The sequence below is a fragment of the Anomaloglossus baeobatrachus genome, chromosome 1 (assembly GCF_048569485.1).
Source record: "Anomaloglossus baeobatrachus isolate aAnoBae1 chromosome 1, aAnoBae1.hap1, whole genome shotgun sequence".
Taxonomy (NCBI): Eukaryota; Metazoa; Chordata; class Amphibia; order Anura; family Aromobatidae; genus Anomaloglossus; species Anomaloglossus baeobatrachus.
Window position 1 is genome coordinate 356,166,034 of NC_134353.1, and position 12,902 is coordinate 356,178,935.

Consider the following 12,902-nt stretch of genomic DNA (forward strand, 5'->3'; position numbering starts at 1 on the left):
CATAAACATTACTGGGATCAGTGGGGGGGCATACACATTACTGAGGTCAGTAAGTGGCATAGACATTACTGGGATCAGTGGGGGGGCATACACATTACTGAGGTCAGTAAGTGGCATAGACATTACTGGGGTCAGTGGGGGGGGCATACACATTACTGAGGTCAGTAAGTGGCTAAGACATTACTGGGGTCAGTGGGGGGCATACACATTACTGAGGTCAGTAAGTGGCATAGACATTACTGGGGTCAGTAAGGCTGCTTTCACACATCCGTTTTTATCCTCATTGAATTGTATTAGCGCCGGATTGTGCCTGATGACGTTGTGTTTCATCCGCGTGTGTCGGATCCGGCAAAACTTCTGTGTCCAGCTGCCTGAAAGGACACACAAGGAAACGTTTTTTGTCACCAGCGTGTTGTAAAACGAAAGCCTACGGGCGCCGGATCCGTCCTAATGCGGCAAAAAATGCATTCCACCGACTGATCTTTTTTTTAACTGAGCATGCTCAGATATGTAAATTCCTTTCCGGTTAGAAAATATCTCTCTGTCGATGTCGGTTGGTCGGTCTCTCCCTCTCTCTGTCGGTCGGTCTCTCCCTCTCACTCCTCTCTCATACTCACCGATCAGTGGCGTGGTGCTGCACGGCTGTCACAAAGCTTCCGTGGCTTCTCCAGCTTTTGAAAATGCCGACCACTCATTCTTCCATTTCATATTCACTGCTTCCCCCGCCCACCGGCGCCCATGATTGGTTGCAGTCATACGCGCCCCCACACTGACAGCTGTCTCACTGCAACCAATCACAGCCGCCGGTGGGCGGGTCTAAATCTTGCAGTAAAATAACTAAAAAAAAACGGTGTGCGGTCCTACCCAATTTTGATACCAGCCAAGGTAAAGCCACATGGCTGAAGGCTGGTATTCTCAGGATGGGAAGCCCCACGTTCTGGGGAGCCCCCCAGGCTAAAAATATCAGCCAGCAGCCGCCCGGAAATGCCATATCCATTAGATGCGACAGTCCTGGGACTGTACCTGGCTCATCCTGAATTGCCCTGGAGCGGTGGCAATCGGGGTAATAAGGAGTTAATGGCATCCCATAGCTGCCATTAAGTCCTAGCTTAGTGATGGCAGGAGTCTATGAGACAGCCCCCCATCACTAAACTGTAGTGAAAGTAAATAAACCTTTATTTGAAATAAAAGACAAAAAACACCCTCTTTCACCACTTTATTAATCCCCAAATACCCCTCCAGGTCCGACGTAATCCACACGAGGTCCCACGATGCATTCAGCTCTGCTACATCGGAAGCTGACAGGAACGGCCGTAGAATACCGTTGCTCGCTGTGAGCTCCAAAGAGCAACTGAAGTGAGTCGTGCTGTCAGTGGTGACGTCACTCAGGTTACCCGCAACCACAGCTGGATTCTCGGTACAAACTGCTACAACAATCCTTTTTTTTTTACCAGATCCGTCACATCAGTTTTACCACAATCTGCGACGGATGCGTTGCATCAGGACAAATCGGATTGTGCCCGACGGCAAAAACAAGGCTTGAAAGTAGCCTAAGTGGCATAGACATTACTAGGGTCAGTGGGAGGCATACACATTATTTGGGTCAGTGGGGGGCATACACATTACTGGGGTCTGTGGACATACATACTGACAGTGGTGGCCTGTGGGGCATACATACTGGCCCTGGGGGCACTGAATGTACAGGCTGGCAGCACTGCAGGACACTGAGGGCACAAGCTAGCAGCACGGCAGGATGCTGAGGGCACAGGCTGGCAGCACGGCAGGACGCTGAGGGCACAGGCTGGCAGGACGCTAGGGGCACAGACTGGCAGCACTGCAGGACGCTGGGGGCACAGGCTGGCAGAACTGCAGGATGCCGAGGGCACAGGCTGGCAGGACGCTGGGGGCACAGGCTGGCAGCACACTGGGGGCACAGGCTGGCAGGATGCTAGGGGCACAGGTTGGCAGGACGCTGGGGGCACAGGCTGGCAGGACGCTGGGGGCACAGGCTGGCAGGATACTGGGGGCACAGGCTGGCAGCACGCTGGGGGGCACAGGCTGGCAGCACGCTGGGGGCACAGGCTGGCAGCACGCTGGGGGCACAGGCTGGCAGCATTATAGCAGCAGAGCCTGAGGGCTCCTCTGGCTGCCTTCTCTGAGTCCCCTGCGTGTCTGCATATTCTATTGCAGGCACAGGGGACCTGAGAAGACACAAGTGCTGGACTCTCCCCTCCTGCAGACACACTGCTCTCCCCATACAGGCACACTGCTCTCTCCCTGCTGCTACTGGCTTGCCTCACATTACCTCAGTTGCAGAACAAACTTTTTTGAAGCAGCCGCTGTGGAGATGAGTTGGTTACATGTGAGGATCCTGGGTAGAATGGGCAGGCAGAGGGGGCGTGGACAGCATCGGGAGAGCAGCAGGAGGGGACAAGGAAGGCATCAAGGAGTGTGTGTGTCCAGCATTGAGAGGGGGTGTGGACGACAGCTAAAGGGGCGTGGCCAGCAGCATAGATGCCATGGAAGGCATCCACAGAGTGTGGCCAGGATCCAGAGGAGGCGTGATTGGCAGCAAGAGGGGGCGTGGCCGGCAGAGTGAGGGGGTGTGGCAATTGGCTCACTGCACTGCGGGATACATAGCTCCCGGCAGTGAGAGTGGGGCTGAGGCATAGATCAGGCCACGCCTCCAACTGTGAGCTAAGACAAGCGGGCTGGTCACAGACAGCACGTGGGCCGCCCTTTGCCCAGGTCTGGTCTATATCGTGGTATAAAAAAAATAAAATATTTGGCATAGGGTCCCTAATATTATGATACCTAGCTCAGATAAGACCCACGTCTACAGGTTGCAGTCCACAGCTGGGCGTTTATCTTGGCTGTGTATCAAAATAAGAACTGTATTCAGATTTGTTTTAAATTATTTAAATAAATAATTTTTAAAATGGCATGCGGTCCCCCCAATTTTGATTTCCAGCCATGATAAAGCCCACCAGCTGGGGCTAGTATTCTCAGTTTCCCACGGTCCTCCACCTGTGACTGCATATAATATGTTCTCAGGGTACTTCATTAAATTCAGTGACCCCCACCTGTGTTGAGGTCACTGGCTTTACTGAGGTCACCTGAGCTTAGGTTAGCTGCGGTCACAGGTGGAGGACCATGGGAACCTCCAACTGTGCCCGCAACTTACCTGAGGGACATCATCGCTGTTAGCTGAGTTTGCCATTTCTGAGAAATATAATTGTCATTTGTTTATTGTTGTGAAATATTTTGAAAATATTTTTATATCTTTTAATATTATATGACCTTTATGAGTTTTAATTAATATTAAGATATTCATATTTAGTATTTTATTTCTTGGTGATAATGTTTAAACAATTGTTGTTTTTTTTCCAGATAATTTCCTCCCAATGAAGTGTTACAAAATTTACATTCACAGGATGAGTAAAAGCCATGCAACTGTGGGCACAACACACTACTTCAAGCGTATGTAAATATTAGCTTTCTCCCTAAATTTCTGCTTCTGTAATTTGAATCGTTTTCATTGTAAAACGTAGCTTAACTCTACTTCACAGCTATGATTATGTATTTAATTGAGGAGAATATGCAGTGTTCAGATCTTAATACACACCAGTCACAGTTTGGAGATATTTTTGTTAAGGGTATTGTGTAATTACAGACCGTGTTTATGCTAAACATGTATTTTTTGCACACACATCATATATATATATATATATATATATATATATATATATATATATATATATAGTGAGGCTTCTCTCACTGAATGTATTAGGGGACACTCACTAGGCACTGCTATAACTGAGGCACACAGGTACACTTTTCCATTTAAAAGTCCAGTTGGTTTATTTTAAAGCCAGATAAAGCACACTTGCAACTTAAACACAAAGACCTCTTTCGGCTTATAGGAATATACATGGTATTACAGTCCGTTTAACTATGGATCATACTGACCCCAGTCAGGATTAATGCACAGATTCATCACAGTCCATTCCTCTCAGGAGATTTAGCAGTCTTTACACACATTCACTGAAGTGAGTCCACACACCTCTCCATGAGGTTTGTTCATGGAAGCTTGGCAGCTTCTTCAGACACTGCCTCCTAGCAGTCTCTCTCAGTCTGGCTTTTGCCAGTCTCTCAACACAATGGGGAGATAAGGTATGCACTCCAGTGACTATGGAAGGGGAATACATGGAATAGCAGAAACTGCTGTGTGAATACTGACATGAAAAATTCAATAGCTATATGTATAGAATGAAATGTGAAAAATGGAACCTGCATTACTGCCATGAATATATGAATAAAGAGAAATTTAGCTACTGAATTGATCAATGCAGAAGAGCCCCAACACTACGCCAAAGTATTTCTCTACGTTGGGGTCCCTAGCTTGTGTGTGTCCTCTCATGCAGTTAAAAAACTTACCGTGTATGGGACGCTGAGACCCAGGCTATATATGCGTATAATGTGGATTGGCAATAGGTGTGTATGGGGAGGGTTCACAAACGAAAAAACTACTAACATTAAGGAATAACGTTTGGAACTCCATTCTATGTCTGAACTGGGTGCAAAAAACCTAAAAAACATCACTATGGGGAGATAAGGTATGCACTCCAGTGACTATGGAAGGGGAATACATGGAATAGCAGAAACTGCTGTGTGAATACTGACATGAAAAATTCAATAGCTATATGTATAGAATGAAATGTGAAAAATGGAACCTGCATTACTGCCATGAATATATGAATAAAGAGAAATTTAGCTACTGAATTGATCAATGCAGAAGAGCCCCAACACTACGCCAAAGTATTTCTCTACGTTGGGGTCCCTAGCTTGTGTGTGTCCTCTCATGCAGTTAAAAAACTTACCGTGTATGGGACGCTGAGACCCAGGCTATATATGCGTATAATGTGGATTGGCAATAGGTGTGTATGGGGAGGGTTCACAAACGAAAAAACTACTAACATTAAGGAATAACGTTTGGAACTCCATTCTATGTCTGAACTGGGTGCAAAAAACCTAAAAAACATCACTATGGGGAGATAAGGTATGCACTCCAGTGACTATGGAAGGGGAATACATGGAATAGCAGAAACTGCTGTGTGAATACTGACATGAAAAATTCAATAGCTATATGTATAGAATGAAATGTGAAAAATGGAACCTGCATTACTGCCATGAATATATGAATAAAGAGAAATTTAGCTACTGAATTGATCAATGCAGAAGAGCCCCAACACTACGCCAAAGTATTTCTCTACGTTGGGGTCCCTAGCTTGTGTGTGTCCTCTCATGCAGTTAAAAAACTTACCGTGTATGGGACGCTGAGACCCAGGCTATATATGCGTATAATGTGGATTGGCAATAGGTGTGTATGGGGAGGGTTCACAAACGAAAAAACTACTAACATTAAGGAATAACGTTTGGAACTCCATTCTATGTCTGAACTGGGTGCAAAAAACCTAAAAAACATCACTATGGGGAGATAAGGTATGCACTCCAGTGACTATGGAAGGGGAATACATGGAATAGCAGAAACTGCTGTGTGAATACTGACATGAAAAGTCTCTCAACACAGGCTGACATCCCTCAGCTGTGTTCCAACCAGAGGCTCCTGCCTCTCAGAGATTAGCAACCTCTCTCAGGCTGCTTCTCCTATAGTGTGGCACCACACACTGCTCACAGACTCCACGCTGTCTGTCATGTGCCAAACAACAGACTTCATTAAAGAACCATGTGGCCTGTCAGACACATGTCAGACACACCCATGGGTGGAGAATGTGATTATTCAGACCTGTCTAGCACACTGACTATTCTTAAAGGGATCCTGACCCTTTAATACAATACCAAGACTTGTGGCACTACAGATCCTATAGTAACATTTTCAGGTTAATTTCGCAGGTGACCTTCTCCACTGCGACACATAGTGACCATAAATGTTGTAAATGGTTGCTATTTCACAATATATATAGTAATTTTCATTTCACTGTTATATTAAAAAACATTGAATTCATGCAATTTTCACACAAAACTTTAGGCCTGATGCTAAATTTACTTGTTCTGTACTTTTCAGCAATCTCATTATCATCACAGTGCAAATGAAATTTAAAGGTAACAGCTCTTTTTCCGTAGATAACACAGGATCCACCATTCACAATAAATGATGTTATGGCTCCCCCTCCTCCCCCTCTTATTACTATGTTCAGATTAGAGCATGCTCAAAGGCATCAATACAAAAGACAGAGTCTGAATTAGTCAATTGTTGCTAATGTCCATGCGCCAACAGTAGGAAGATGTTTTCATTTTGGTTTAGTAGCAAATGTAAAAATTGCAAGAATCTGTAAAATATGAAAATTAAAAATAAATTAAAAAAATAATTACCAATTTAAAAAAATACATTTGACATGACAACCTCATCTAAACAATAGGTCATATTTTTCATGACGCTTTTCCTTTAAAGACCGACCCCTCTGACCCGATTGCACACTTGATGGTGGTTATACATGTAATTTTAGGTACATATTGTTATATTTCTATATTCCTCTAGTAGATCTAACTAACTTTGCTCAGGTGTATTTGGTTTAACTGTTTGTTATTTGTGTGTGTGGTTAAAAACTTTGCTACTGATATGGGATATCTGAGTTATTTGCAGTAATTTGACATGGTGAATTGTTATTGTTATGGGCAAAGAAATTCAATTAATATTTGCATTTGTACTCTGTTTTTTGGCAAACCTAGAGAGCTGAAACCTAGTATAAAACTTTACTAAGTGTCTGTTGCTTTTGTATTCTATTTATTTTCTTCTTTCGAATATATGGAGAACAGTGGTTCCTAGAGAGTTTAACGCCAATATAAAACCTTCCAAAGCACCTGACTTACCTACAACAGGTAAAATAAGTATTCAACACATCATCAATTTTCTAAGTAAATATTTTTCTAAAAGGTGCTATTAACATGAACTTCTCACCAGATGTCGGTAACAACCCATCCAATCAACACAGGCAGAAAATTAAACCATGGATGTAAATAAATTAAATTATTCCATTATAAGAGAGCCTGGATCAGCTCCTCTCCCGCACCTCAAGCTCACTATCAATATTAGAGCCTGTCACTGAAGAAGAAGTGACGCGTCTCCTTGCCTCTTCCCACCCAACAACATGCACCAGTGACCCTCTTCCCTCACATCTCCTTCAGGCTCTCTCCCCATCTGTCACTACCTATCTAACCAAAATGTTTAACCTCTCTCTATTATCAGATATCTTTCCTTCATCATTTAAACATGCCATCATAACCCCTCTAGTTAAAAAAAACCTTCCCTCAATTAGAACTGTGCCGCTAACTACAGACCAGTCTCTAACCTTCCCTTTATCTCTAAGCTCCTGGAACGCTTGGTCCACTCTCGGCTAATCCGCTATTTATCTGAAAACTCACTTCTTGATCCCTCTCAATCTGGTTTCCGCTCTTTACACTCCACCGAAACGGCCCTCACCAAAGTCTCAAATGATCTATCAACAGCAAAATCTAAAGGCCACTATTGTTTCTCTTGGATCTCTCAGCTGCTTTTGACACTGTGGATCACCAAATTCTCCTCACCATGCTTCGCTCTATTGGCCTCAGGGACACTGCTCTCGCCTGGTTCTCCTCTTATCTCTCCGACCGCTCCTTCACTGTTTCCTTTGCTGGCTCTTACTCCACTCCTCTCCCCCTCACCTTCGGGGTTCCTCAAGGCTCAGTCTTGGGCCCTCTCCTCTTCTCTCTATACACTGCCCCTATTGGACAAACCATGGACAGATTCGGTTTCCAATACCATTTCTATGCTGATGACACCCAATTATATACATCATCTCCAATCATCACCCCTGCTTTGTTACAAAATACCAGGGATTGTCTGTCTGCTGTCTCTCAAAGCATGTCCTCCCTCTATCTGAAACTGAATCTCTCCAAAACTGAGTTTCTTGTGTTTCCTCCCTCTACCAACCAACCTACACCCGACATCTCAATTACCTTCGATGATTTAATCATTATTCCCAAGCAGCATGCTCGCTGTGTTGGGGTCATATTTGACTCAGAACTCTTCTTCATTCCCCATATACAATCACTCACTCACACATGTCACCTGCATCTCAAAAACATCTCCAGAATCCGACCATTTCTTACTTTTGAAACTGCAAAAACCCTTACTGTCGCTCTTATTCATTCCCGCCTGGATTACTGCAACTCTTTACTGATTGGTCTCCCTCGGAACAAACTCTCCCCTCTCCAATCCATCTTGAATGCAGCAGCCAGGGTCATATTCCTGTCCAGCCGCTTCACCGATGCTTCCGCCTTGTGCTAGTCACTACACTGGCTACCTACCAGCTACAGAATACAATACAAACTCATATCCCTTACCCACAAAGCTCTCCACAGCTCTGCACCACCATATATCTCATCCCTCATCTCTGTCTATGATCCTACCCGCCCCCTTCATTCCGTAAATGATCCTAGACTAACATCCTCCATAATACGAACCGCACACCTCCGTCTCCAAGACTTTTCTGGTGCCGCGCCAGTTTTCTGGAATGCACTACCCCAAAGAATGCGACTAATATTCAGCCCCCAAGTTTTTAAGCGTACATTAAAAACACATCTCTTCAGACAAGCTTATCATAATAACTTACTAACCTAACTCTCCCCCGTCTCACCTTATAAATGCTATTCATAACCTTTTCTCTCCTATTTCTGTCCTCACATCCTACATACAACCAACAGCATGTAAGGGCACCCAAAAGGTTACTGTCTAAAGACCAGATCATTCATCTTTATATGTAACCAATAAATTAGCATAACAATGACTGGCCAGATCTACAAGTGTGCTTCACCTCTTGTGTCCCCCTTTTCTTCCCCATAGATTGTAAGCTTTCGAGCAGGGCCCTCATTCCTACTGTAGCTGTTGAATCATGTACTATTTGGTTTGTTTTTGTCTATACAACCCCCCACCGGATTGTAAAGTGCTGCGGAATATGTTGGCGCTATACAAATAAACTTTTTTATTATTATTATTTTTATTATTATTAAGAGAACCATGAGTTATTTTCACTCAATATATAACAATTTTTATTCAAAATTACACATAACAATCATAAAAAACAGTAATGATCCCAATTCAACATAAACAAACTGATTGACCAGTGACTATATTGTAAATACAATTGTATATATTTAGCAATTCATATTAAAATTTAAACTAACTGCAATGAACAATAAATTATATGTAATAATAATTTCTGGCCACACGAGGGCAACAGTCTTTTATGCGTGCCATACAAATATGAAACTAAATGCAAGTGCATTATATAAACCAATGATATGTAGCAACAGTCATAAGTTTAGATCTCATATTATAGAACAGTCAGTGCATTATAATAGATTACATGTAATGATTATTTCTGGCCCAACAAGCTTGGAATCTAAACTTATGATTGCTGCTGTGTACCTTTGGTTCTGCATTAGCACTAGGGATGATCAAATACCTCAAATATTTGGCTTCACGAATATCCAACGAATAGGTCGCCGCTATGTGAATATTCAATGCGCAATGTAAGTCTATGTAAAGCCAAATAGTTCCGAATAGTTGTTATTCGGGTTTCCCATAGACTTCCATTGCGCATCGAATATTCGCGAATAAGAGTCGAATAGCGGCGAGTTATTCGGCAAATATTCGTGAAGCCGAATATTTGAGGTATTCAATCATCCCTAATCATGGGCATACCCAGCTAGAGGCAGCTGTCCCGCCTAGACGCAGGGGAACGCATGCTGAGACCGCCTTCTCTCTCCTCTTTGCAATGTGGAGAGTGGAGCGTATTGGACCTGCTCCAACCTGCTGCTGTCATCCCGCCGCGGCCGCCCCCGCACGTCATTTCCTCTTCCCACGGCGGTCGGCGGGGCTTCACAGACTGATCAGCGCACAGATTCACTTCTGAGTAGGCACTTCCTCCTATAAGCGTTCCACAGTGGAACGCACGCCGGCATTCCTCCCATTTGCGTTCCACTGTGGAACGCATGACGAATGGGGGGGCAGCTCCTTCCTCCCTCTCTTGATTACTAGGTATTGTTTGTCCCATAAGCGTTCCACAGTGTAACGCACGCCGGCGCCGACACCGCCTCCTCTCTTTGCAATAAGGACCTTGTCACCGGTCGCTTCACTCCAGTCCTGAAGCAGGTCCGGTCCATGAGAATAGAAGAAGCCCAGGTCAGGAGAGCCACGGCCGGAGGCCTTAAATGCATTATTGCCACTGTTTTTCTTTTTTTTATTTTTGTTTTTTTCTTGAAAATTTCTGTATATAATTATATATGTATAGTGAAGTGAGGCTGATGGGCTGTGCAGCAGTATAGTGGGGTGAGGGGGATGGGTGAGGATACAGTAGGTGAGGGCAGAGCTGGTAGTGCAGCAGTATAGGGGGTGAGGGGGATGGGCGAGGATACAGGCACCTTTTCTGTTCTAATATTTTACAACCTGAACGACCATGGCTTGCCCCCCCCCTAGTTTTGATCCTGGTCACCCATGTCCCTAATTAGCACCTTTAGTATAGTACATGGATGGCACCATGGGTGTAACGATCGCGGTCGCAGAGGTCGCCACTGCAACCGGGCCCGCAGGGTTATAGGGGCCCGGCAGCCGCTCTGTGTGACGCCCTGGACTAGCCAGGTAGTCACATACATACCAACGGACGGAAAACCAGCCTACAATTTATTTACAAACCCACAAGTTCGTGGGTGGCCTGCAAGTTCTCAGCCATGTTCATGAGCAGTTTCTCATGTGGGCGGTAAAACACATAGGGTCCCTCCAGGGACAACTTGCCGGCAACGGCCGGGGTAATCACTATAGACAATCAGGTGATAAACTTCGGTTTGATTTGTGTTCATTCATTCAGCTGCTGAGGGTCCCAACGGGGACAACTTGGTTGCAACGGAGGACCGCTGCCACTATTGCTCACTTCTGTACTCCTCACCCGGCTCCAGGTGAAGAAACACGGGTTCCAGCCCCTCCAGCGCACGGCAGGCGCGACGGGGAAGGGCTGCCCGGCATCCATTATTTCCGCTCTGAGGGATGTAAGTGGCCTCCATGTCATACAAGCCGAAGATTCCCTCCTCCTCTGAGACAGGCTCTGTGTCAGCCCCCGAGCCGCTGTCATCTGACTCCAGGGGGCTAATGACGGGACCCGGCAGGGCAGCAACGGTTTCTAACTGAGCCCAGACTTGTGGTTCCTCAGTGGCAAGCGATCTGTCATCGGTCAGTGTACGGAGGCCCGCCATCGGTTCTTCTAAGTCAACCACTACAGCTATTGGTTGGCTGGCATCCTCTCGGGCCTCCGGGCCCTGGCGGGGCAGCGCAGACTCCGCCACCTCCATCGGGGACGGCGGCCTGAGCGGGCCCTGCTGGGGCCAGAGGTAGCCGGCTGCAGTGTTGTTGTTGTGCTCTCCCCGGATGGCTGATGGTGGCTGTCTTTCCCTGCACCTTTTAGAAATGTTCTGACTCCTGTGGTTGCCCACCGGTAGTCTGCTCCCCGGCATATAGGTGCCGTAGGAGCCCGTTTTGCCCGCAGGCGCTGGCCCTTGGATCTCTAGCCTGTGGCGGTGGCTGTATATCCTCACGGTGTGGACTGTTGCCTTCTGTCGGGACTTGGTTGTTGGGAAACCCCTGGGGTTCCTGTCACATTCGGATTTGACTATTGACGGCGGCTCCAAGCCTGGTCAGGTCCCATGGCCCTGCCTGTGTACTTAGCTTCACTCCGCTCCCCGGTCCGGTACCAGCGGGCCGACGCCCGACCCCAGTCCTTGCGGCTTCGCAGAGTTCCACCAACTCCTGCAGACGGCCACCACCATCTGCCAACCTTGCTGTCAGTGTCTGGGCTCCAACCCAGACACTTCAAGTGTTTACTCCTCTCTCTTTCACCTCCAAAACTAAACTGTCACTTTTCCCGCCTCCAGGCCTGTGAACTACTCGTTGGGTGGGGCCAACCGCCTGGCTCCGCCCCACCTGGTGTGAACATCAGACCCTGGAGGGAGGCAAAAAGGATTTTTGATTGACTGTTGTAACTGTCTAGGGTGGGGACCGAGCAGCAGCAGCAGAAGCCCCGGACCCGAGCGTGGCGAGCGTGTCCCCTCCGCCCGCGACACTCTGCAGAGCCGGCTCCTTTTTGTAAGGCTGCTTTCACACTACGTTTTTTTAACATGAGTCATGAACGTTTTTTTAACGCAAAAACGGATCCAGTGCAAATGCGTTTTCACTTCAATGCATTTGCAATGGACTCGCGTCAACATGTGTTCACCTGCGTTTGCGTGCGTTATAGTGAGGATCCAGCGAGTTGCAGATTTTTAACTTTTTTCAAAAACGCTACTTGTAGCGTTTTTGAGCTGCGTCCAAATACTGCAAATCGCTGGATCCTGACTATACTGCACGCAAACGCAGGTGAACACTGGCATGCTGATAGACAGGATCCTGCTTGCTCTACTGAGCATGCCCAGAACCCTTCCCTCTCCCTCTCCTCTCTCTCTCCCCTGCCTGAGAGCGGAGGACGCTCATAACCAAGTTAAATATCGGGTAACCGCGGGCTTAGTTACTCGATGTTTACCTTGGTTACAAGCCTCGGCAGCTGTCAGATGCCGGCTCCCAGTCTTTCACGTTCAGTTCCCCTCACTCCCGATCACATGACTCCAATGCCCGCCCATAAACTTAAAGTGACAAGATCCTGCAAAATAACACATGCGTTTGCATGCGTTTTTTTGCTGTAAAAGCAGGATCCGCTTTTACAGCAAAAAAACGTTCATGACGCATGTTAAAAAAACGTAGTGTGAAAGCAGCCTAAGAGAGGAGATGCGCTCTTCAGTGGCCGACCACGCGACCGCCA

General features: G+C 46.3%; 1 protein-coding gene across 1 annotated transcript in view; it reads left to right on the forward strand.

Annotated features, from left to right (window-relative positions):
• The window catches only part of IL12RB1 (interleukin 12 receptor subunit beta 1), a 159,687-nt gene that overhangs the window by 102,554 nt on the left and 44,231 nt on the right, over window positions 1-12,902 (forward strand). Inside the window, exon 10 of the mRNA XM_075352434.1 lies at window positions 3,391-3,480. Within this exon, the coding sequence (XP_075208549.1) occupies window positions 3,391-3,480 (90 nt within the window). The remainder of the gene's footprint in view (window positions 1-3,390; window positions 3,481-12,902) is intronic.